This window comes from Talpa europaea (genome assembly GCF_964194135.1).
Source record: "Talpa europaea genome assembly, chromosome: 9".
In the NCBI taxonomy this organism is placed as follows: domain Eukaryota; kingdom Metazoa; phylum Chordata; class Mammalia; order Eulipotyphla; family Talpidae; genus Talpa; species Talpa europaea.
The window spans coordinates 8,194,472-8,221,502 of NC_140076.1; the positions used below are offsets into that span (position 1 = coordinate 8,194,472).

A 27,031-nucleotide genomic window follows, 5' to 3' on the forward strand; every position below is an offset into this window, starting at 1 on the left:
CTGGCAAAAGCTTGAGAGTGCTGAGACTTTAACCCCTGCGCCACCAGGGAGGCCCCAGAAATTCAAGCTTTTAATGTGAAGTTTTTATTTATTGATTTGTTGACATACTGTTCTTCTTTTTTTTTTTTTTTTAGTAATAGGTTATTTGAGCAAAAACCAATTTGAATTGGGCTTTATCAAACCAGAAGTGGTTATTAGTGCGCCACCAAAAGGAGCTGGAGGGAAAAGACTTACAGAGTAAAGGTGGAAGCAAAGCAAGGAAATTGTTTGATTGGGTGGAACTTAAACATTTCACTTACTTGGAAAAGCCTACTTGGCTGCTTGTGATTGGGTGTCCTTAGCATACTGTTTAGGCATTTACAGGCTTAGGTTTTGGTTTCTTCAGCATGCTGCTAAAGTACTAGAATCGTTTCAGTCTAATGGCCTCCTTTCAGTAATTTTACAAAACTCTCCTTTTGGTTGTCATCTCATTCACGAGAGATTGACTACATATTTGTTATTAGCCCCGCTCTTGGTCACTGTTCAGTTAAGCTGTTCTTATTTTGTGAAATTCACAAGTTATGATTTCAGGTCTGTGGAAGAATATTGTTTTTGCTGTTCATCTTGTTGCTGTTTCTCCAAGCATGGTGAGACCACCTGATGTATTGCTGATGACTGCAAACATGACATTGAGGTCCCTGAGAGAACAGAGACTTCAGTGATGACTACTATCAGTTAATACCAAGAGATTAAGTGTGCTCCTTAGTGCTCCCTATGAACCAAACCAGTTACTATCAGATAAATCAGAGACTGAACCTTGAAAGGGGCCATCAGCCTGTTTTAGCAAAGTGGCTTGTTTGTTAATTTCTTGCATTTGCCTCAGTGTCAGAGATGTTGATCCAGGTCTAGCAAGGAGGTATTTACTATGGCACAGACGAATGACTTGTTCAGCCTATAAGTAATCTAAGGCAACTCTGCTATCAAAAATCACCTTAGCAAGAAGGTAGGGGACTTTTGGTTATGCAGCTAATGTCTTAGTGGTAAATTTAGCAATGGTTGCCAGAGCTGAGGATCATTGATTGTCTCCATGCGCTTTCACAGAGAGAAAGGCAAAAGGAATAGAGTTTATCTTTGCAGATGAAGATCTTCATCCATGATCATGGGCATGCGGTCCACCTCAAGATGTCATCTGATTCTGGGTGGAACCTCCCCAGTCAGTTTTAATTTTAGATCTCAGCCGGTGTGACTGAACTGATTTTTAAAACAAAAAATACTAGTGGGGTGGGTGACATTGTTTTATCTGCTGGCAAATATCTTTAATGTATGGTTTAATAAGATAGCTCGATTCTCATAACTACTTCTGTATTCAAACTGACTTAAGTTTTTTCTGTGAAATGTGTGAAGACAGTCTGGCCTCATGTAATTGAAGGTATGTAATTGAAGTAAGGAGCACCTCACAGACCCCTTAAAGGAATGTGGGAGTCTCCATGGCTCCTCAAACCACATTTAGGGAACTGCTGCTCTAAAAAGTCATGATCATCTTATAAATTCAGACTTTTAAAAAATAGGATATAGGGCCTCCCGGTGGCGCAGCGGTTGAGCGCTGGGTTGCGAGGCTGCCCGTGGCCTCTGCAGCGCCAGTTCGATTCCCGGCTGCTCCCCGGCCACCGGAGGAGGGTCCCACATGGCGCGCAGACCTCTCCTGCCGCCCGCTGCTCCCCTCAGCAGTGTGCTTCGGTCCTTCTGCCTGCTCTGCTCCCCGCTCTGGCTCTGGTGGGTTCTCTCACCCTCCCGCGCTTCTGGCTGTGCCCGGTGCTTGTGTAGATAAATAAATCTTAAAAAAAAAAAAAAAAAAGTCTTCTCACATTAAAAAAAATAATAATAAAAAAAAATAAAAAATAGGATATAGAGTGCTTATTACCCGGTGTGGCATGATTCCATTTAAGAAATGATATGATGTCTTCCCCTCACCCCCATTTGAGGGAAGCGTCAAAGGTGGTAGGCACATTTATTAATTGCCCAAACCTGATAGAAAATCTGCATCTTGCATCTTTTCCCCTTAACTCAAGCTTATATACTGACTATGTCGAGAGAAAAGATTATTAGCTACTGGTGGAAAAGAGAGGTTGTTAGAAAATTGTTACTTGAGATAATATATTTTCGGCTATATATATATTTTTTGTTGTGATTCTTCAGTTTAAACAAAATTATGAAAATAATTTTAAAATTTTAAAGTAGACACATATTTTGGACATTTGGGCTTCTTCTGAGTTTAGTAGCATTTGAGAGTCTAAATATGTGCCCCCATTTTGATTCTGGATATTTAAATCCATAATATATTTAATAGACTATGCTGGAGATGTAGTTGTTTGTATTTAGGTTAGTGTATCAAAGTGTGAACTCAAAGGTTATGTCATTTTATCACTTCATAATTCTTTTTAAACTTTTTCCCCTTTCTAGTTATCACTTCAAATTGGTCAGCAGTAATTCTGCCAGTTAAATTCTACATCTTGTTTCAGAATTGGTGTGGTAGCAGGGAATTCACCAAAAAGTACGATGATACTGATATCATACAGTTTCTATCACTGTTTTGTACTTGATTTTAAAATTACTGTCACCATTGAGTCATCACCTTCCTTTCCATTTTTGTAATACAGACATACAAAGAACTTTGTTTTTGTTGCCTTATTAATAATTTTAATAGACCTTTGCCCGTATTTGCTTCTTCATCACTATTGGTAAGGAATTTTGGTGTATATGTGATACTGATCATATTATAATTTAGGTATTTTCCTTATGGTTATTTTATGACACATTGGAACTTATTAAGTCGATAAGTGACATAATATACTCTACACTGTAGTCATCAGGTGGTCTTGTGAATAATCTTGTATTTAAAACATGCTGGGAGTATTTAAAACACGTAACTTTTTCCTGGGCTAAAAACAGGTTACTTTTGGGCCTCCCCAGTGGCGCAGTGGTTGAGCGCTGGGTTGTGAAGCTGCCCGCGGCCTCTGCAGTGCAGGTTCGATCGCCGGCTGCTCTCCGGCCACCCAGAGGAGGGTCCCACATGGTGCGCAGACCTCTCCTGCCGCCCGCTGCTCCCCTCAGCAGTGTACTTCGGTCCTTCTGCCTGCTCTGCTCCCCGCTCTGGCTCTGGTGAATTCTCTCACCCTCCCGCGCTTCTGACTGTACCCAGTGCTTGTATAAATAAATAAATAAATCTTTTTTTTTTTTTTTTTAGAGGCATGTTTTATTTATTTGTTTGTTTTGTTTATACAAGCACTGGGTACAGTCAGAAGCGCGGGAGGGTGAGAGAATTCACCAGAGCCAGAGTGGGGAGCAGAACAGGCAGAAGGACCGAAGTACACTGCTGAGGGGAGCAGCGGGCGGCAGGAGAGGTCTGCGCGCCATGTGGGACCCTCCTCCGGTGGCCGGGGAGCAGCCGGGGATCGAACCGGCGCCAACCCAGCGCTCAACCGCTGCACCACCAGGGAGGCCCAAATAAATAAATCTTAAAAAAAAAAAAAAAAAAAAAAAAAGGTTACTTTTGTTGACCCTTAATTTGAATGAAAATATACTATGCTATTCATTTAGTACTAGTAATCCTTTTGCTGAATGATTTAGAGGGAAATGTTCTTTTTATATATGGGGAAATGGAAGCCTGGTCATTTATAGGAAGCCTAACAGTTGCAACCTGTATTTCCGTCTTCAGTCTTTCACCTGTAGTCCTTTGTTTCTTGTAACCCAGATACCTCCTTTTGGCTCTTATTGGCATAGGTTTATTTCTTGCTTCAAGTGTCAGAAAGCTTTAATAACGTATGAAGTTTTCATCTTTAGCTAAGCTTGTGTGAGCTAAACAAAAATCCATGAAATTCTTTGTGTTGACACCCTGTTTTTTATTTTTATTTTTTAAGATTTATCTATGCATACAAGAGCTGGGGTACAGGCCAGAGATGCAGGGGGTGAGAGGATCCACCAGAGACAGAGTGGGGAACAGAACAGACAGATGGACCGGAGTACACTGCTGAGGGGAGCAGCCGGCTAGCCAGGAGAGGTCTGCTGCACCATGTGGGTTGCTCCCTGGCGGAGGATCAAACTCATGCTGCAGAGGCTGCGGATAGCTTCATAGGTTGCATTTTAACCCTAGCGCCAGTAGGAAGCCCCCCCCACCCCCCGTTTTATTTTTTTTTATAGTATTTATGTCTTTATTTTAAATAAAACACTAGCATACTTGTCTCCAATCCTTGGATTAGACTTCGTCATCTAGTTGGCTTAGAGATTAATTTGGATATGAGAGCTGTAGTCTTGGAGGAAATAGCAAAAACTGTTGGGTCTTTCCTCTGGACTTGTGCTTAAGATAGAGTAACCCCCTTCAAGTTATTTGCTTAAAAGATAAGGCTTCCACAACAGGGAAGGGGACAGTATGAAGCAGAATTCACAAGTCTATAAATAGCTTTTTATTAATCTATTTGAGATTGCTAGAAACGAACTTAAAATGACAGCAGTCTTGCGCATCCAGTACTGAAAAGAATCTTGCATTTCTCACATAGCTCTTAGGCTTATTAAACTTTTTAAAATATGTCTTTTAATCTGACCGCATAGATAATATTTTTCTCCTTGTTTTTCAACTGACTGGTTCTACCTTTGAATGTTGGATTAAAGTGAAGAGAGTGATAAATTCAGTTCTTTGACTCTCGTTTTCCACATTCGAAGATTGAAAGATCTAAACCTAATGACTCAAGTGACTTATGCAATATTACTTCATTAGTCCTTCAGACTTAAAATTACCTGTAGAATTATTTTGGATATTTATGTTTTCCTAAAAATTAATTTACTGATGAGGATGTGATGGTGGGGTGGTGGTAGTGATGGAACAGAGCAGTGCTGTCATGTTTGTTGAATGCTGACATATTCCAAACTCTGTAAATCCATGGATTTATTTTACTAATTTTTAGTCCTATGAGATAGGTACTATTATTGTTTCCATTTTACAGTTGTGGATACTGAGGCTTAGTAAGCAATTAAGTGACTTGTCCAAGGATATATGCTGTTTGAGCCAAGATTTGAATTGACATTTCTGAATCCAAAACTCATATACCTATTATTTTATTTTATTATCCTTATGTGAATTGTATTTACTGCTTTTAATTTCATTTGGAAAAAAATATTCAGATTTTACACAGAAGGAAATACTTATCTTCAGGTGGCATGTATTGTGTGGTCAGAGATTGTTACTTTTGCTTCCATATTCTCAGGCCAGTGTTTGCTGTCTTGTGTCATTTCTGAAGGTAGAATGTGACATAGCTGTGGAGAAAGTAGGGTGTTGAGAAGTCTTAGACTTAAAAATTTAGACTTAATTATTACCACTTGTCAATTTTAAGTTTTATATGCCACTCACTTTCTGTTTGCCTTTTCACCAAAGTTTTTATTCTCTCCTCTCCTCCCCCCTCCCCCCCATCTACAGCAGTGATTCCAGCAGTAGTTCAAGTGATGACTCTCCAGCCCGATCAGTGCAGTCTGCAGCAGTCCCCGCACCCACTTCCCAGTTACTTTCATCTCTGGAAAAAGATGAGCCCCGCAAAAGTTTTGGGATCAAAGTTCAGAATCTTCCAGTACGCTCCACAGGTAAAATTTATTATTTTACTTTCCCCTCTGCTGTTGTTGGAGAATGAGAGACTGAGTGACTTCAATGCTACACTTTGTAGTGAAAACAACTTTTCTTTTTGTGGTTTATTAATACCATTCTCACCTAACAAGTACCAAACATATCTTCTGACACCCAGTTTATTTTCAGAAGCATACAGTAGTCTCCAAAGTGCCTTTTTAGAGTTATTTCATTTGTTAACAAAAACTTAAGTTAATAATCAGGCTAAAGGTTAAAGTTTGTTTATTGTGTTGTAACTAAATTAGAATAAGCAACTTGTTTTTTGTTTGGGGATTTTGATACAAGCCTTAAAGATGGCCTTTTCCATGAATTTAATGCCATGTAAGAGAAAACAGGTGCTCATTATAACTTTTTGTAATTTCTAGTTTGATATAAAGATTGCATGTTGTTTTATTAAGCATATGTATGCATATATTATGCATATGCACACACTCAAAAGTTGTATAGTGCATGCTATATAAAATATGGCTTTTTTTTTAAAGATTTATTCATGCATATAAGAACTGGGGTATAGGACAGAGGTGTGGAGGGTGAGAGGATTCACCAGAGACAGAGTGGGGAGCAGAACAGGCAGATTGACTGCAGTACACTGCTGAGGGGAGCAGCGGGCGAGTCAGGAGAGGTCTGCTGAGCCATGTGGGTAGCTCCCTGGCCAGGGATCAAACTCTTGTTGCAGTGGCTGCAGATAGCTTCATAGGTTGCATTTTAACCCCTTGCACCACTAGGAAGGCTCCAAAATATTAATGTTTTAAATAAGGAAAGTCATGGATAAGTCTAGTTGAAAGCTGTACTCCATTGTAGTCTTTCTTTCACTTCTGATATTTTGAATTTTCCATAATATACTGTTACCCTTATGTTAGGCATGTTGAATACATAAACTATTAGTAGATGGTCAAGTCAACAAAGACCAGACTAAGCAATTCTTAGCTAAGTACATTTCAGAGAGTGCTGACATTATTAAACAGTCTGTAAAACTTGCACACCAAGCTTGTGCATTAGAAATATTGATACACAATGTTGATGAAATTTTTATTTAAATGACTTGATACTAAGGTTGTACAGGTGATAAAATTGACTTGTATTTCTGTACAACTTTAATTTTTATAATGAATTGGGTTAACACATGACCCTCAGATGATAAGATTCATCTCTAGAAGGCCTTAAAGTTGTTTAGCATGTTATATTGCCACTTAACCACACAGTTTTACCATGGACATGTTGCTCAGAAAGCTACAAATAAGGCTTTCTTTCTCAGGTCTTTAAGTTTTATGTATGTATGTAAGTCCTTATTAGGAAAATTTTAATTTTCATAATTAATAACAAATTGAACTCTCCGTATGCCATACCCTTGATTAAAGAAATCATCAATATTTTGGCATAACTTGCTTTATCTGTCTACATTGTCCTTCTTGCCTTTTTTTTAATTTCTAAAGTTAATCCTTGATTCTCTTAAGTCCTTTCACAATGACTTAAAGATACATATTTTTGCAGCTATTTATAAAATATAAGGGCATTTTTCTGCAAGGCCACAATACCATTCTTACCTAACAAGTACCAAACATATCTTCTAATACCCAGTTTATTTTCAGAAGCATACAGTAGTCTCCAAAATGCCTTTTTAGAGTTATTTCATTTGTTAACCAAAACTTGAGTTAATAATCAGGCTAAAGGTTAAAGGTTAAAGTTTGTTTATTGAGTTGTAACTAAATTAGAAGAATAAGCAACTTTGTTTTTGTTTGGGGATTTAGATACAAGCCTTAAAGATGGCCTTTTCCATGAATTTAAGAAATTTGGAAAGGTGACTTCAGTGCAGATCCATGGAACTTCAGAAGAAAGGTATGGCCTCGTATTCTTTCGGCAGCAAGAGGACCAAGAAAAAGCATTGACTGCGTCAAAAGGAAAACTTTTCTTTGGCATGCAGATTGAAGTGACAGCATGGATAGGGCCAGGTATGGAAGCTAAGCATTAGTGCTATTTGTATTCCAGTTCATGACAGGACGATGTCTTAACCTGAATATGGACACTATTCTAGCTTTAATTATTGGCATACTTTCAGTGTTTTATATTTTAACGAGTGGTATATATATTGTTCAGGTCAGTAAAATACATTGTTTTGGTTAAGCAGGATGAAGATTGTTCTGTTTCTGTAAAGGAGAAATGCTGACTTTTGATAGTCTGAAAGCCAGAGCTTAATCTCTTGTGTTTTTTTTTTTTTTTTTAAAGATTTATTTATTTATTTATACAAGCCTGGGTATAGTCAGAAGCGCAGGAGGGTGAGAGAATTCACCAGAGCCAGAGCCAGGAACAGAACAGGCAGACTGATGAAATACACTGCTGAGGGGAGCAGCAGGCACGGCAGGAGAGGTCTGTCGCGCCATGTGGGACCCTCGCTGGGATCGAACTGGTGCTGCAGAGGCTGCGGGCAGCTTCACAGCCCAGTGCTCAACCGCTGTACCACCAGGGGAGGCTCTTAATCTCTTGTTGAGTCCTGCCTTCCCACAAGGGTTGAGTTGACTGAGATAAGTAGATAGTTCCTAGGAGAGTGACAACAGAATTATCCTAAATTAGAAAACAAACTTGTTTGTTACATTTGATAGGAAGAATTAGTTAGACCAGTTTTATTTCCACTATGCCTGATAAATGGATCTGTTATTCTAGCTTCAATGACTTTGAGAGATAGTAAAAAGAAGAAACAAGATTAAGGTGAGTGCTACACCTTGAGAATTTCAAGGGGACATTTTATGAGTTTGAACCTACCCGGTGAAGGCCTGTTCTGTGGAACGCAGCAGCTCGTTTCCTTAGGAATGGCTCGGGGTCATTGTTTCTCCTGTTTCCCAGCCACCTACAGTGCTTTCGCAAATGTAGACTCTGTGAGCATGCGGAGACTAGGAGTGGTTCAGAATTTGTATACTGAAGTTTGGGAACTCCCAATTTAAGGCCACTGTGAGTAAATGTATAGAGGAATGAAAAGAACCATTAAAATTATGCAGTTTCATCCTGGTGCTGAGATAGTTGAAATTTGACTAAGACTTGAGTAGAATTTATAGGATAAAGCATAGTTTGTTTTTTTTTGGAATAATCGTTTTGTTTGATAGGAGGAAAAACACAATGTCTGGTAAGAGTGTGAAAATGTCATTTATACACGCACAACGCAGACATATTGCAGATTTGGTTCTAGACCATTTCAGTAATGAGAAATACCACAATAAAGCAAGGCACACAATTTTTTTTGTTTCCCAGTATACATAAAAGTTATGTTTATACTATAGTATAGCAGGAATTAAAAGAGATTATCTTTTCAAAGGAATTATAGGTTATGCCTTCATGTTGCCTTCTCTAGCAAGTTTGAGAGGTACTGCCCTGAGTTATACTGGACGAGGAGCAACTCAGGTGTTCTTATTTAATACATTTGGAACAGGTCAGAACTGACTTGAGGGATAGGATTTAGAATGTCATATAATCTCTATGAGTTTTAAGTATTGAGCGTGTAATTCGGGGGGGGCGGTTAGCAGTAGGTGATCCTCTGATCTCTCAGTGGTGGGGTAAGCTTGAGGTTTTTAATCTTAAAAATGCATTTCGTTTAATTAATTAGCACCCAGAAAGAAATTGGGCCTTAACCACTGGCCAGTGAAGTTTAATGGGATATTTGAAAACATTGACTTAAGTATGGTGACTCAGTTGGAATTACGCTACTGAATGGTTAGTCATAAATATCCTGCATCGAGGTGTATGGAGTGTGTTGCTTCCTTCAGGTAGGGAGGGACCTCTTGGAAATAAAAAGATCCAAATCCAGGAAAGCCAGCTTTACCGATAAACCCCTGATGGTTTTTTACAATTGTGCTGTCTTATGCTAATGTGCAACATTAGACTCCCCTACAGATATTGGAGATTGTTGGATAAAAGTTTTTTATGTGTCATGTAATCTGGTCATGAAGATTGAACAGGGTACATGTGGAAATGTACTCTTTCTTTCTTTGCTAAAGTGAATTTCCAGTTTTGAAAAGTTACTGAACTATTTGGTGAAGTGAGTTGCAGAGTTTAATGGCTGCAAATCATGCTTTATTCTTCTGACTTTGCATTTTGGAACACAAACCTCAAGATACAAATTATTTTTTCTTTTTCATTTTCCTCTTTAAATATTCCTTAATATCTGCCCTATATTAGTTTCAAGAAGACCTAGTTGAGCTTGAAATGAGAACTAACCCTTTGAGATATGCTGAAAATATAGAAATAGGTATTGGAGCCTTGGGCCATTTTCTGTCAACCTGACTCTGTAAAAGTACATACTCTGATGATACCAGTTAAAGCTGAGTTTAATAAACCAGAATTGGGAGCAAGATATGTTCTAGCTGAGTTTACTCAAAAACTCAGAAGTTGAGTGTTTAATACCATTGTTGTTGTTAATATCAGAAATGTTCAGTGGTAGGCACTAAATTTTGTTTTAGTCAAGTTGATTAAATACTAACTTTTTTAGATGGCTTTGATTTACAGTTTAGAAAAAACATCCGTGCTGTATTGTAATTGTTATCAGTGAAATGTTGAATGCCCCTTCTCATGACCAAATTAATGAATGGAGATTCAGGGAAAGTCCTTGGCTGAATTAGACATTAAACCAGGGCTCTTGATGGTAAGAAATAGAAACCTTGATCACTTAGTCTCTTTCTGTCTGTAGTTGGGAACTGTGCAACACCAAATGAAGGTAATTTGTAAATGTCACTTCAGTCAACTTTCATACAGTTTTCTTGTGTGTAAAAATTTCTGCATTCAGACAGTTGGGTATTAAATATAATGTGAAAGGCTAAATGTTGAAGTGTAATTTAAACAAATAATGCAGCTGGACTATTTACTATACATACAGTATATGTATTTCAGATTATAGTTTTGTATATCACATCGAGACCCTGCTGTGGAATTTTGGAATCTAAGATTAGGGTGAAATAATTACCATTTTTGCTGGGGTTTAAAATCTTATTTCTGTTTTAATGATTATTTAAAAAACAAATCAACTTAGCAGATTGAAAGTCAGTCTGCTTTTTTATTTTTAAGATCAAACAAAGTTACTTCCCCCTAATTTTTCTTTAAAGATTTATTTATTTATGCATACAAGAACTAGGGTACAGGCCAGAGGTGTGGGGGGTGAGAGGATTCACCAGAACAGAGTGGGGAACAGAACAGGCAGATTGACGGAAATACATTGCTAAGGGGAGCAGCGGGCGAGCCAGGAGAGGTCTGCTGCGCCATGTGGGTAGCTCCCTGGCTGGCTGGGGATCGAATTCGTGCTGCATTGGTTGCGGACAGCCTCATAGGTTGCGTCTTAACCCCTTGCGCCACCAGGGAGGTCCTCCCCCTAATTTTTAAGACAGATTTCTTTAGTCTTTGTTTTCTGCTCTTGCTTTGGAGTTAAGAAGCACCTAGTTCGGAAGGTGTGTATGATTTTCAGATTGTATCAGTACTCAAGCCCACTGTTTCAAAGATTTAGTTTCTTAAATATAAATTTTCCCACGATATTAAAATATTTTCTTCCTTTTTACTCTACCCGCATTGCGCTTACAGAAACAGAAAGTGAAAATGAATTTCGTCCTTTGGATGAAAGGATAGATGAATTTCATCCCAAAGCAACAAGAACCCTCTTTATTGGCAACCTTGAGAAAACCACTACTTACCATGACCTTCGCAACATCTTCCAACGGTTTGGAGAAATTGTGGTATGTTGCTTTTAGACAATGAAAACTTTTAGATCTTTGACGTAGAACAGATTATATTCAGAAAGATGATATTTAGACGGTGTTGAAATGACTATTTTTCCTCATTTGCCATATGTGTTTTTAACTACTGCTAAAAGATATTCTGAGTAAAACCCACAGGGGACTGTTTTATGTGCATGTGTAAGAGTATATATTTGTCTTTATTTTGTTTACATATTTATTTTTCTATGCATTTTCCTTCGCTTTCTTTGTCCATTGGTGCTGTTTTAAGGCTGTCTCTAGTTACGTGGGTTAAAGGAAATTCACAAAGAGAAAGCAAGTTTGTAAGAAAGAAGCAGCATATTAGTGTGTAACTATTGTCATTTGCACATTGCAGTCCCTGATTTATTTGAATGTAGATGTCATATGCAGAAAGCTCAGTTCTATTTTGAAAATTTAATTAGAATCACATTTTTATATTATGCAAGTCACTGTTAGATTCAGGGCTCAAAGGATGTTTCTGTGCTCCATGACTCAAAACATGAGTTGATTTTAGTGGTTTTGTAACAGGGTGGTCCCTCCCCTCTCCCTGTCCTGTAACAGTTTGGTCAGAGCTTTGTGCCCTTGGGATATCCTGTTTTGTTTTGTGTTTGGAAAAATAGGGACTTTCTCTTTATTGACAGCAGTTAAGACATTTGTGCTGCTGACATTTGGAGTTTGAAGAGTAAAAACATGTTTAGGGTAGGAACAGCTGTTGTTAATCTTTTGTGTGTGTGTGTGTGTGTGTCCATTTGTCCCTCTGTCCATCTTTCTACACTAATGCTCAGTACTAAAAAGATCCTTAGGAATAAAACATTTGTGGCTGATTGAAACCTCAGAGAGACTTGTGGGGCAAGAGAAAGAAGTTGGTAGAAAGTAAAGAAAAAACAGAGAAATGACATTTTTAGAAAAATACACCACCAAAACATTCATCTTCCTTTCTGTTAGCTTTAATTGTTTTGAGTTCTGTTATTTTTGCGAGAGCCATGTATATTCTAATCCCAGCTCTACAGCCTATCTGGATGAGTGACTTGTAATTCATTGACCTATCTGGTTTCTCAAAACAATTTTCATGAGTAAGCCAGGGTATTTTCTTCTTCCTCATTTAAATAGCGAGTTCCAGAATGTTGGGTTTGGCCGCAGGTGTTGAGTTTTCCAAAGAGATAGGAAATATTCCATAAATCCAGGGATGATATTCTGATGTATCTTCACAAAGTTGTTCAGATATTTATCCATATTTATCCATTTGTTCTGGATATGCGAGGTTATTGCCGATTTTATCAATCACCAGCATTTGGTTCAGTCAGTATTCTGAGAAAATGATTCTTCTAATTCAGAATTTCATATTTTAAATCACTTTTTGAAAACTTGATTTATCATTCTTAATTTCACAGTTTTGGTGTAGGACTAGTTAACTGTATTTTAAATGACCTGCCCCTAATAAGGAAAAAGTTTAGATATTGATCATGTATTTCTCTCTTTTTTTTTAAGATTTATTTTGATCATCTATTTCTATTAACGTAGGTATTATGGATTTTAAATTTTGAATTTTGAGTTGCAGTGTAGTGACGCTTCAGCAAAGAGCTTCATGATTTATGACGAATGCTGTGTTGTATAGTTTTCTAGGCTGCCAATTTATGGTTGTATTAAGATGACCATTTTAACTAATAAGAATAAGATTTGAGGGATTATGACTGTTTTGAGAAATATACCCCTCACATGGACTTGCTCTGTTTTCTTGTCCTGTCACTAAGTGGTATCCATTGACTTTTTCAGGACATCGATATTAAGAAAGTAAACGGGGTTCCCCAGTATGCCTTCCTGCAGTACTGTGATATTGCCAGTGTGTGTAAGGCTATTAAGAAGATGGATGGGGAATACCTAGGAAATAATCGCCTCAAGGTAAGGGAATTTGCATAGGTTATGGTGCTGTTGAGACTTGTTGTGTCTTTAAGATTTGGGTTTTTTTGTGCTGATGTCTCATTAGTTAAAATTACAGGGTACAGTTAGATGACCATAAAGGCGATAAACTTTGCATCCTCATCCTATTGTACTGTAATCTGAATTAATACTTGCTTAGGCAGGCAGGATTGCATTTTTGTAAATTTCTGTTTGATTTTGACTGGATGATTCCCATTTGAGATACTGGTTTAGTAAGATTTCTACTGAAGACAGATTTTCTTAGTATTCTGTAGTTGAATGATTGGTGACTATATACTAACAGAAATTTCCCTTTTTCTATTCAGCTGGGTTTTGGAAAAAGCATGCCTACAAATTGCGTGTGGTTAGATGGGCTTTCTTCAAATGTGTCTGATCAATATTTAACACGACATTTCTGCCGATATGGGCCTGTGGTAAAGGTAGGTGTCAGGTATTGGTGTGGCTGAAAGTCCTGTCCGACTCTCTTTTCTTGGTGTTGTGTCCATTCAATTCTGATTTCTAGCGTTGACCTTTTCTATAATAACTCGTACATACATTTGCATCTCTTAGGTTATAGTGTGTATATATTTGGAAAAATGTTTTGAACCAGCTGAGATGATTAATTTTGAAATTAATCATAATATGGTTAAGTAGAATGTTTATTAGGGGTTTTTATAATTTTATCTCATGTTAAAATTAGTCTAATTCTATAATTATTCACATACATACTATTATGTAATTAGTGTTAATACGTAATCAGACTTGATTTTTTTTAACTTTGATGACTTTATTTATTTATTTAAGATTTATTTATTTATTTATACAAGCACTGGGTACAGTCAGAAGCGCGGGAGGGTGAGAGAATTCAACAGAGCCAGAGTGGGGAGCAGAGCAGGCAGAAGGACCGAAGTACACTGCTGAGGGGAGCAGCAGGTGGCAGGAGAGGTCTGCGTGCCATGTGGGACCCGTCTCTGGTGGCCGGGGAGCAGCCAGGGATCGAACTGGCGCCTCAGAGGCTGTGGGCAGCTTTGCAACCCAGCGCTCAACCGCTGCGCCACTGGGGAGGCCCCAACTATGATGACTTTTTTAAAAAAGAACTGGTTTACAGGCCAGAGGTGTGGGAGGGTGAGATGATTCACCAGAGACAGAGTGGGGAGCAGAAAAGGCAGACTGACTGAAATACACTACTGAGGGAAGCAGTGGGGAGACAGGAGAGGTCTGTTGTTTCATGTGGGTAGCTCCTTGGCTGGGGATCAAACTCGTGCTGCAGTGGCTGCTGCTAGCTTCATAATGCTTCAACTTACTCCTTGTGCCACCAGGGAGGCCATAAACTATGGTGACTTTAAAGGGCTGCTCACCCAACAGAATAGTCACGTACCCAGGTTCGTTATGTTAACACACCCTCATATATAACGGGAAAAGCGTCTTCTGGACCCCATTTCATTATCTGAAGGTAAAGCCTTCAGCTCCCGAAGAGCAGGTTCACTCTGTGGTGTTAGCTGTGTTGTGTGACTTTGACATTTCTTCAAATACAGCTTTTGTTGGTAGGAGGAAAGCACATCATAAACTCTGCTAGTATGAAAAATCTGGCAGCCGTAAGACAGTTAGTGACACTTATACCCCCAATTCACTAAAATTCTTTATTGGTTCAGGGTTTTTTCTTTTTCTTGCAAGGGTGTTGGTTTTTTTTGAACCAAAACTAGAGGAATGCTTACTTAAACACAGTACTCATTCACCATGGAAAACAAAGTAAAAAAAAAAAAAAAAAATATATATATATATATATATATATATATGTATATATATTTTCTTGGCAGTGTCCTTGTGACTTAGGATTTTGTTGGGACTGATACTTAGACTAATGGATGAGGCTCTTACTTGGTTGTTGTTTTGTTGTTTCTTGTTTTTTTATAGGTGGTGTTTGACCGCTTGAAAGGCATGGCCCTGGTTCTCTACAATGAAATTGAATACGCACAAGCAGCTGTAAAAGAGACCAAGGGGAGAAAAATTGGTGGGAACAAAATTAAGGTGTGCAGAATGACTTTAAGCAGAGCAACAAACTTGTATTCAGATCCAGCCTTCTTAATGACTGGCATTTTATAGGTGGCCAGCAAGGGGATTGGTTTATAGGACAACTATTGTTGTGTCCGCAGTTTTTTAGGTGGGGGTTTATAATTTTTATACTCAGTTACTTGAGGAACAGGGTCTGTGAAGCATTAACTACAGAACATTCCTCAGTAATCCCCTCATTCAGAGAAGTGTGCTTCTCCGTGACCTGGAACCCTGATGTTCACCTGTGTGATTTGGTGCAGATTGGCCCACAGCCACCACACCCAGGAGCGTGGTGTGCCAGGCATTGCAGCTTCCTGAGTGATCCTCTCTTGCTCTTCTTCACTGCTGAAAAGCGCAGGTTTTTTTTTGTTTTTGTTTTTGTTTTTGTTTCAAGGGTGTTTTTGTTTCAAGACTTTTGTCCATGATAGCTTGAAGGGATTGATGCACTTAGTAACTGTGATGATTACATTTTTGAAACAAGTGTTTCAAAATAAGATATCATAGATGGTAAGTGTCATAAGCTCCATGACCCTGAGGCCCAGCTGTGAGTGAAGTTTAAATGTTCTTTCATATTTGTTTTATGTCCTAACTGGTTCTAGCAAATTTATATACAACAGTGATTGCTGGATTTAGTTGATCTGATTTTTAAATTGACAGCTAGAATCCTGAATAGGTGTTGTTTCAGTTTGTTCATTTTGCTTTTTCCACTCCTTCAGGATTGGCTTCTGGAACTTTATAATTCTTTTTCAAGACTTGTGTAGAATTTAAGAGATATTTCAGGTTATAAAACAGTTTCAGTTACGAAGACTGTTTCACTTAATTGAGATGGAATTTGCCCTTTCTTGAAATTTGTCTAGAGGGCTGCGATGGGAAGAACTTTCAAATTCAACAGTGCTTTCCATCATTAAGATCTGAAACTTGCATCAAAACACCTACTATTATTTTTTCTTAAGGTGGATTTTGCAAATCGGGAAAGTCAGCTGGCATTTTATCACTGTATGGAAAAATCTGGTCAAGACATCAGAGACTTTTATGAAATGCTGGCAGAAAGAAGGTAAGTATTGTAAATTTAGTCATATAACTTGATTTTTAAAATTTCTTGTACATAAATTTTAGATGGGGTTAAATTTTATTTCTCATCCCTTATCTCTACTCTCACTCCCCAAAAAACTCTTCCTTCCTTCCCCTCCTGTAAAGATACAGTATTATTTTATGAATCCAGTGTTCATGGGAGTTGGGGTAATCTGTATTTCTCAGTGAATTCTTCTATAATGTGAAAAAGTTATTTTGTCAGGTTATAACTTTATGTACAAATAATTATAAATCACCTGTTTGAAGTTTTAAATTAAATATAACATGAAGCATCATATAAACTAAATATCCTATATATGAAAGTGCTAGGTTATCATATAATTAATTGAAAAAAGACATTTAAAAGACTGTCAAGAGCTTTGTTTTAAATTTGAATCTCATAAATAGTGTGTGAATCAGTAAGCCAAAGCATATATAAATTAATAACTTTAGCAACTAGAAAACAATATAGAAATGTTAGCAATGTGGAAATGTCCTCTTATTATTGTTTGCAGTCCTGTTGTATTTAATTTTTCTTACTGCTACTTGTAGGAAGGAAATGAAACCTTCATTTCATTTGAGGTCTCAGTCTGAATCAGTGCCCTTAAGCTGATTTTTTTTTTTCATTTGCTTTAATGTTTTTTCTTTTTCTGTAACTTCTTTTGTTTCTGTTTTTGTAACATAACATTGTATATGATATAGGGGAATATGATTGATTTTTTTATTTGACCAAATATATTAAAACAAAATAATACACTGTCATCTGGTCCTTCAGTAGCTGATCACATTTGCAAATAGAAGCCAGCATCCATGTGATCAAGCTGTGTGTCCAGACACCTGTGACTGTGGCGTGTCCCCACTGGCTCTCCACATGCCTGTACATGGTGTTAGGTAAAAGGCTGTGTGTGAAAAATGACATTAGATGCTCAGTTCAAGTGAAAAGGGGCTCACAAAGGATAAGCCAGATCCTGATCGTGCCAGCAGAAACCTGCTAAATGTATTTTCTTATGCATACAAGAGCTGGGGCACAGGCCAGAGATGCGGGGGGAGAGGATTCACCAGAGACAGAGTGGGGAACAGAACAGGCAGACTGACTGAAATACACTGTTGAAGGGAGCAGCAGGCGAGTCAGGAGAGGTCTACTGCGCCATGTGGGTTGCTCCCTGGCTGGCTGGGGATCGAACTCGTGCTGCAGAGGCTGCAGATAGCTTCATAGTGTGGTGCTTAACACCTTGCACCACCAGGGAGGCCCCTTCATTTTTATTTTAAGTCACAGAAGGTGGTATTTGTCTTTTTGAGTCATTTCTCATCAAACATTGTGTTATGGTCATTGACTACCTGTGGAGATTTTTAATTTAAAAAATGTCCCTTTGAGCCAAATTTCCAAAAGCTCAAACTTCTAAAGTTTTCATTAATAGATTGGAATCCACATTCCCAAAGTTCAAAAATCAATAATCCTCCAACCAGAAATTCGGTTTTGATACAGAGCGCGCGCGCTCTCTCTCTCTCTCTCTCTCTCTCTCTCTCTCTCTCTCTCTCTCTCTCTCTCTCTCTCTCTCTCGCGCGCGCGCGCGCGCGCTTGTGTAGAAAGAGAGAAAGAAAGTTCTCAATCCTGCCTTTCCGAGGAATAGTTTGGAGTCTTTGTTAATACTTTAAGTTGCTTATAGGAAATCTCACCCATAAGTAAGTGGAAAATGTGTTGGTGGTCTAAGACCAAAAAGCCATTAAAACCCTGTGTGCATACTTGAAAACTTTTTTAAAGAACAGTGTCTTGTGAGAGTTCATTAATGCTGTGTGCGTGTTAATTTTTGTATATTACCACTTAGTATCACTCATTTTACTGATGATCCGACTCTGGCTTTATTTGGTTCTTACTCGTGCTTGCATATCCCTGTTGAGTGGTGTTTATCTCCCAAAGGAGGAAGTAAAGGGTGTTGGACCTCGCTGTGACCCATTTGACTTTGGATGGCAGTGCTTATGGCGTGCACTCCTTGCAAGAAGAACTTGAGGATAGACTTTCTATAGAGTAGGAATCATCCTGCTGCACTGTTGCAGCCTGAGTGGAAAAAGATGCTTTCCTTGTATTGATATTTCAACTTAGGAATGCAGATGACTCATTTGCATAGGGCTGTGTAGTTTAAAAGTGGTATTTCATTTGCATGAGTGACAAGGAGTCAAAAGAACTAACATATTCTTTTTGCATTTTGGCAGAGAGGAACGAAGGGGATCTTATGACTATAGCCAAGATCGTACATATTATGAGAATGTTCGTACTCCAGGGACATATCCTGAGGATTCCAGACGGGACTATCCAGCTCGAGGGAGAGAATTTTATTCTGAGTGGGAAACCTACCAAGGAGACTACTATGAATCACGATACTATGATGATCCTCGGGAATACAGGGATTACAGGAATGATCCCTATGAACAAGATATTCGGGAATACAGTTACAGGCAAAGGGAACGAGAACGTGAAAGATTTGAGTCTGACAGGGAGCGAGACCACGAGCGGAGGCCAATTGAACGCAGTCAGAGTCCAGTGCACTTAAGGCGCCCGCAGAGTCCTGGAGCATCTCCCTCCCAGTCTGAGAGGTTGCCGAGCGACTCCGAGAGAAGGCTGTACAGCCGATCCTCAGACCGGAGTGGCAGCTGTAGCTCACTTTCCCCTCCAAGATATGATAAACTCGACAAGTCTCGTTTGGAACGCTATACAAAAAATGAGAAGACAGAAAAAGAACGAACATTTGATCCTGAGAGAGTGGAAAGAGAGAGACGCTTATTAAGGAAGGAAAAAGTGGAAAAGGACAAAACTGACAAACAGAAACGAAAAGGAAAAGTTCATTCCCCGAGTTCTCAGTCTTCAGAGACGGATCAAGAGAACGAGCGGGGACAGAGCCCTGAAAGGCCCAGGAGTTCTAACAGACTGAGCAGAGAGAAAGCTGACAAAGAAGGGCTGGCCAGAAACCGCCTGGAACTCATGCCTTGTGTGGTACTGACTCGTGTGAAAGAAAAAGAGGGGAAGGTCATTGACCATGCGCCATTTGAAAAGCTGAAACCCAAGCTTGATAACGATACTGTCAAGGCTTCTGCCTCAGATCAGAAACTTCAGGCCTCTCAGACAGACCCTGCCAAGTCTGACTTGTCTAAAGTGGAATCTGGGAAAATCAAAGTGCCAAAGGAGAAGGGACTTGCAAGCCACATAGAAGTGGTTGATAAGGAAGGCAGGCTGAAACCTAGGAAGCACCTGAAACCAGAGCAGACCCCGGATGGGGTCAGCGCAGCGGATCTGGAGAAGCTGGAAGCTAGGAAAAGACGTTTTGCAGATTCCAATTTGAAAGCAGAAAGGCAAAAATCAGAAGTCAAGAAAAGTAGTCCAGAGATGGAGGATACTCGAGTGCTTTTAAAAAAGCAGCCTGACCTACCATCAAGAGATGGCATTCTCCTGAGGGAAGGAGAGTCTGAAAGGAAGCCTGTAAGGAAAGAGATTCTTAAAAGAGAGTCTAAAAAAATCAAACTAGACAGACTGAATGCTTTTCCCAGCCCCAAAGACTGTCAGGAGCTTGCCAGTATTTCTGTTGGGACTGGCTCAAGGCTGGGAGAACCCGTAGGTGAATCTATGGAAAGCCAAGAGACCCAGTCAAAAAAACTCCCTCCCTCAAAACCACAGCTCAAACAAGTGCAGCTAGTAGATGATCAAGGGCCAGAGAGAGAGGATATTAGGAAAAACTATTGCAGTCTTCGTGATGAAACACTGGAATGTAAATCAGGCCAAGAGAAACCACATTCAGTAAATACAGAAGAAAAAATTGGCATTGATATTGATCACACGCAGAGTTACCGAAAACAAATGGAGCAGAGCCGTAGAAAACAGCAGATGGAGATGGAAATAGCCAAGTCTGAGAAGTTCGGCAGTCCTAAAAAAGATGTCGATGAATATGAAAGACGTAGTCTTGTTCACGAGGTAGGCAAACCCCCTCAAGATGTCACTGATGACTCTCCTCCTAGCAAAAAGAAAAGGATGGACCATGTTGATTTTGAGATCTGTACCAAGAGAGAGAGGAATTACAGAAGTTCACGCCAAATCAGTGAAGATTCTGAAAGGACCGGCTGTTCTCCCAGTATCCGACATGGCTCCTTCCATGAAGAAGATGACCTGGTGGGCTCCCCTAGGCTAATGACAGTAAAAGGGTCTCCTAAGGCAGATGAGAAAGGGCTCCCTTATTCTCATATAACAGTCAGGGAAGAGTCCTTAAAATTTAATCCTTATGATTCTAGCAGGAGAGAACAGATGGCAGACATGGCCAAAATAAAGCTAGCTTCCTTGAATTCTGAAGATGAACTGAACCGATGGGACTCCCAAATGAAACAAGATGCCAGCAGATTTGATGTGAGTTTCCCAAACAGCATAATTAAGAGAGACAGCCTTCGAAAGAGGTCTGTGCGTGACTTAGAACCTGGTGAGGTGCCCTCTGATTCTGATGAAGATGCTGAACACAAATCCCACTCACCCAGAGCCTCTGCATTATATGAAAGTTCTCGCTTGTCTTTTTTATTGAGGGACAGAGAAGATAAACTGCGTGAGCGAGATGAAAGACTTCCCAGTTCTTTGGAAAGGAACAAATTTTATTCTTTTGCATTGGATAAGACCATCACACCAGACACTAAGGCTTTGCTTGAAAGAGCTAAATCCCTCTCTTCATCTCGAGAAGAAAATTGGTCTTTTCTCGACTGGGATTCCCGGTTTGCGAATTTTCGAAACAACAAAGATAAAGAGAAGGTCGACTCTGCACCAAGGCCCATCCCATCCTGGTACATGAAAAAGAAGAAAATTCGGACTGATTCAGAAGGGAAAATGGATGACAAAAAAGATGATCATAAAGAAGAGGAGCAGGAAAGGCAAGAACTATTTGCGTCTCGTTTTTTGCACAGCTCAATCTTCGAACAAGATTCCAAACGATTGCAGCACCTAGAGAGAAAAGATGAAGACTCTGACTTTGCTTCTGGTAGACTCTATGGGAGGCAGATGTCTGATGGCGCAAATAGCACACCTGATTTGATTCAAGAGCCAGTGGTTCTGTTCCATAGCCGATTTATGGAACTCACACGGATGCAACAGAAAGAGAAAGAGAAAGACCAAAAGCCCAAAGAGGCTGAGAAGCAGGAAGATACAGAGAATCACCCCAAGACCCTGGAATCTGCTTCTGAAAATAAAGAGTCAGAACTAAAAACTCCATCTTCGCTCGGACCGCCTGCTGTCACCATTGTAACTCCAGAGTTGGCATCGGCAGTGCCAGAGAAGGTGGCGGTTAGTGAAAAAGCAGGAGAGGTGCCTTCAGTGGCAGAGGAGACGACCACGGAGCCAGCCTCCATCTCAGAAGAAGCAAAACCTTTATCTGACCTGGCTCCTGTCACAGTGGAGCCACCTGAACAAGTCGACTTGCCCTCAAGCGCAGATGCCAGTAAAGATGCTGCCGGGGTGCCTTTAGTTGAAGAAAGTTCATCACCGGGCCAGCTGACTTACCTGGATGCCAAGCCTCCAACTCCTGGGGCCTCATTTTCCCAGGTAGAGAGCACGGTAGCTCCAGAATCTGACAGTACGCAACCACTTCCAAAACCCATGCAGAAGTCTGAGGAAGCCGATGAGCCAAAAGTGGAAAAGTCAGACCCGGCTGCTAATGTTGAACCTACTGCCAATCAGAAGGCTGAAGCTGTCCCCGAGGTCCCGCCTCAAACATCTGAAGATGTGGAGGTTGACCCTCCAGTTGCTGCAAAAGAGAAAAAGCCAAACAAAAACAAACGTTCCAAGACCCCTGTTCAGGCAGCTGTAGCCAGCATCGTGGAGAAGCCCGTCACGAGGAAGAGCGAGCGGATAGACCGGGAGAAGCTCAAGCGCTCCAACTCTCCCCGGGGAGAAGCACAGAAGCTTTTGGAACTGAAGATGGAGGCAGAGAAGATCACAAGGACTGCCTCCAAGAACTCTGCCGCGGACCCCGAACCCCCTGAGCCAAGTTTGCCCCTCAGCCGAACAAGGCGCCGCAATGTGAGGAGCGTCTATGCAACAATGGGGGACCATGAGCACCGCTCTCCGGCCAAGGAGCCCACCGAGCAGCCCAGAGTGACCAGGAAGAGGTTGGAGCGGGAGCTCCAGGAGGCGGCGGCAGTTCCTACTACACCCAGGCGGGGCAGGCCTCCAAAAACACGCCGTAGAGCCGAGGAAGATGACGAGACTGAGGTGAAAGAAGTGGTGGAAACAGTCAAGCCAGCAGAGGGATGGAGGTCCCCACGATCCCAAAAATCAGGAGCCGCTGGAGGCCCACAAGGGAAAAAGGGGAGAAATGAGCCAAAAGTTGATGCTGAACGTTCTGAGGCCACCACTGAGGTGAACCCCCAAGTAAACATGAAAGAAAGTAACACTAAGGCCAAGGCTGATAAAGAAGAAGCAGGAAGTGAACAGAAACGTGACAAAAAAGATACTGGCACTGACAAAAATGCACCTGAAACTCCACCAGTGGAAGTGGTGGAGAAGAAAACAGCCCCTGAAAAAAACTCCAAGTCAAAGAGGGGAAGATCTCGAAACTCCAGGTCAGCCGTGGACAAATCTACAGGTCTGAAAAGCGTGGACACTAGTGTCAGTCCCGGGGTGGCCGCCGGCCCTGCGGCTCTGGCTGTGGAGAAGGAGGCGGGGGTGGTTGCAGTCTCCCCGGAGAAGAGCGAGAGTCCCCAGAAGGACGGGCGTTTGTCCTCCCCGCCGAATGGTGACCCGGACAGGGAACCCGAGAAGGAAGACGGGTCGAAATTGTCCCCAGAAGCAAATCAGTTAGCCCAGCAGATGGAGCTGGAACAGGCCGTGGAGAACATCGAAAAGCTCACAGAAACCTCTGGGACATTCAAGGCATCAGCAGACGCGCCGGAGGGCCACGCCGCAGAGGACAGGGACAAGCCTGCGCACCAAGCGAGTGAGACAGAGCTCGCTGCAGCCATCGGCTCCATCATTAATGACATTTCCGGGGAGCCAGAAAACTTCCCAGCACCTCCACCTTACCCCGCAGAGTCTCAGACAGATGGACAGCCCCACTCGCAAGTGCTGCAGCCTCCCGAGGAAGGAATGGAGCCTGAGACCGATGAGGCCGTGTGTGGCATCTTGGAGACTGAGGCTCCTACAGAATCTTCTGGGCCATCAGTCAGTGCCCCTGACTCCTCAGCAGCAGGCACAGCAGACACCAAGGAAGCTGTTGGGAACCTCAGCGAAACTCCCCACCCAGCACCGGAAACCAAAGGATCAAAAGAAGCAGAAGTTGCTCTTGCTCGGAAAGACAAAGGGCGGCAGAAAAGTCGAGCACGGCGCAAACGGAATACAAACAAGAAAACAGGGGTTACTGGGGTTACTGCAGTTACTGTAGCAGAGACCCCCGCCTCTGATGCTGACCAGGTTCCAAGCAAGAGTCCTGCTGCACAGGAAGGGACAGCGGTCCAGCCCCCTGAGGCTCCTCAGGAAGAAAAGCAGAGTGAAAAGCCGCAGTCCAGTCCTCCTGAGTCCTGTGCTCCGGACCCAAGCAAGACTCCACCCACAGAGAATTTGCCCCAAGAAAGCAGCGTCGAAGAAAAGACCCCACCCAAATCTTCTGCACCCCTAGATCTTCCGCCTCCCTCACAGCCAGCACTGGGGGATGATGAGCCTCAGGCCCGATTCAAGGTGCACTCCATCATTGAGAGTGACCCTGTGACCCCACCCAGTGATTCAAGTACACCCACCCCCACGCTGCCTTCCGTAACTGCAGCAAAACTCCCACCCCCCATCACTGCTGGGGGCATTCCACACCAGAGTCCCCCCACGAAGGTGACAGAATGGATCACAAGGCAGGAGGAACCTCGGGCTCGATCCACCCCATCTCCAGCTCTTCCCCCAGACACAAAAGCCTCCGACGTCGACACCAGCTCCAGCACTCTGAGGAAGATCCTCATGGACCCCAAGTACGTTTCTGCCACAGGCATCACTACCACAAGTGTCACGACTGCGATTGCTGAGCCTGTCAGTGCCGCCCCTTGCCTGCATGAGGCTCCACCCACTCTGGTTGAATCTAAAAAGCCTCTCTCAGAAGAAAAATCAGCAGCTCCAGTGACAAACACCTCCGATACTCAGTCCTCAGAGGTCCCAGTAGCCCCCGACAAAGAAAAGGTGGCTCCTGTCATCGCACCCAAAATTACTTCTGTTATCAGCCGGATGCCTGTCAGCATCGATTTGGAAAATTCGCAAAAGATAACTCTGGCAAAACCCGCTCCTCAAACCCTGACTGGCTTGGTGAGCGCCCTGACTGGCCTGGTGAACGTCTCCTTGGTTCCAGTGAACACACTGACGGCCCCTGTGAACGCCCTCAAAGGCCCGGTGAAGGGCTCGGTGACCACGCTGAAAGGCCTGGTGAACACGCCCGCCGGCCCCGTGAACCTCCTCAAGGGGCCAGTGAACGTTCTGACGGGGCCCGTGAACGTCCTCGCCGCCCCAGTGAGCGCCACCGTGGGCGCCGTGAGCGCCGCCCCGGGCGCTGTGACCGTCACTGCAGGTGCCGTGACAGCTGCCTCTGGTGGCGCCACGGCCACGACAGGCGCGGTGACGGTGGCGGGGGCGGTGATCGCGCCGTCAGCCAAGTGCAAACAGAGGTCGAGCACCAATGAAAACAGCCGCTTCCACCCAGGGGCCATGTCTGTGATTGACGACCGCCCGGCGGACGCGGGCTCCGGTGCCGGGCTGCGCGTCAACACTTCCGAGGGCGTCGTGCTGCTGAGCTATTCGGGGCAGAAGACGGAAGGCCCGCAGCGCATCAGCGCCAAGATCAGCCAGATCCCCCCGGCCAGTGCCATGGACATTGAGTTCCAGCAGTCGGTGTCCAAGTCCCAGGTCAAGCCCGACGCCGTCATCCCATCGCAGCCGCCGCCCAAAGGCCCCCAGGCTCCTTCGGGCTACGCCAATGTGGCCACCCACTCGACTCTGGTCCTCACCGCCCAGACCTATAATGCGTCTCCGGTGATTTCGTCTGTTAAGGCCGACCGGCCATCCTTGGAGAAGCCCGAGCCCATTCACCTGTCCGTGTCCACGCCCGTGACCCAGGGTGGCACGGTGAAGGTCCTCACCCAGGGCATAAACACGCCCCCGGTGCTGGTTCACAACCAGCTGGTCCTCGCGCCGAGCATAGTCACCACCAACAAAAAGCTCGCTGACCCTGTCACCCTCAAGATCGAGACCAAGGTTCTGCAGCCGGCTAACCTGGGGTCCGCCCTCACCCCCCACCACCCTCCCGCTCTGCCCAGCAAACTGCCTGCAGAAGTGAACCATGTCACCTCGGGGCCCAGCACCCCAACAGACCGAACTGTCTCCCATTTGGCAGCCACGAAGCCAGACGCGCACTCTCCTCGGCCCAGTGGGCCGACGCCATCCCCGTTCCCGAGGGCCGGCCACCCCAGCAGCACCACGTCCACCGCGCTCTCCACGAACGCCACGGTCATGCTGGCCGCGGGCATCCCTGTGCCTCAGTTCATCTCGAGCATACACCCGGAGCAGTCCGTCATCATGCCCCCCCACAGCATCACCCAGACCGTGTCCCTCAGCCACCTGTCGCAGGGCGAGGTGAGAATGAACACGCCCACGCTGCCCAGCATCACCTACAGCATCCGGCCGGAGACGCTGCACTCCCCGCGGGCCCCCCTGCAGCCCCAGCAGATAGAGGTCAGGGCGCCGCAGCGTGTGAGCACCCCCCAGCCGGCCGCCGCGGGTGTGCCCGCCCTGGCCCCCCAGCACCCTCCGGAGGAGGAAGTGCACTACCACCTCCCCGTCGCCCGAGCCGCAGCCCCCGTGCAGTCGGAGGTGCTGGTGATGCAGTCTGAGTACCGCCTGCACCCGTACACCGTGCCCCGGGACGTGAGGATCATGGTGCACCCCCACGTGACGGCCGTCAGCGAGCAGCCCCGGGCGGCGGACGGGGTCGTGAAGGGGCCGCCGGCCAGCAAGGCCCCTCAGCAGCCAGGGAAGGAAGCGGCTAAGACGACAGATGCCAAAGCGGCCCCCGCGCCTGCCCCTCACGGTGAGGCGCGCATCCTCACCGTCACCCCCAGCAACCAGCTCCAGGGGCTGCCTCTGACCCCGCCCGTGGTGGTGACCCACGGGGTGCAGATTGTGCACTCCAGTGGGGAGCTCTTTCAGGAGTACAGGTACGGCGACATCCGCACCTACCACGGCCCGGCGCAGCTCACGCACACGCAGTTTCCTGCTGCTGCCTCCATCGGCCTGCCCTCGCGAGCCAAGGCTCCTGCTCAGGTGAGAGGGCCCAGCCTTCCGGGGCAGGCAGTGGTTGAGGTACCACTTAGCCCCCCCCATAGGTTGGGCCTTTTCCATGGGTTTAAAGAGGAGTTACCTAAATTTGGGGGTGAAAGGATCAGATCACATCATGGCTCAGAGACCTGGAGAAGGAGCTCATGGTGGGCATGGGTGGGGTGGTGGCTCCTGCCCACAGGAGTGGGGGGGTGGGAGGGGATAGGTGACCTCTGACCTGAGTCCTAACCTGGCTGAAGCCCCTTCTGGGGCCGGCTGGACAGACCTGCCCTGGGGGGCTGACCCTGTAGCAACGCG

The 27,031-nt window shown here is 43.5% G+C and overlaps 1 protein-coding gene across 2 annotated transcripts in view; it reads left to right on the top strand.

Annotated features, from left to right (window-relative positions):
* SPEN (spen family transcriptional repressor) overlaps positions 1 to 27,031 on the top strand; it is a gene marked incomplete at both ends in the record, with an annotated part of 72,944 nt that overhangs the window by 44,063 nt on the left and 1,850 nt on the right. For both annotated transcript variants that reach the window (XM_084242867.1, XM_084242868.1), the window contains 8 exons: positions 5,447 to 5,607; positions 7,396 to 7,596; positions 11,201 to 11,352; positions 13,147 to 13,272; positions 13,617 to 13,730; positions 15,205 to 15,318; positions 16,296 to 16,396; positions 18,625 to 26,719. In XM_084242867.1, coding sequence (XP_084098993.1) covers positions 5,447 to 5,607; positions 7,396 to 7,596; positions 11,201 to 11,352; positions 13,147 to 13,272; positions 13,617 to 13,730; positions 15,205 to 15,318; positions 16,296 to 16,396; positions 18,625 to 26,719 — 9,064 coding nt within the window. The remainder of the gene's footprint in view (positions 1 to 5,446; positions 5,608 to 7,395; positions 7,597 to 11,200; positions 11,353 to 13,146; positions 13,273 to 13,616; positions 13,731 to 15,204; positions 15,319 to 16,295; positions 16,397 to 18,624; positions 26,720 to 27,031) is intronic.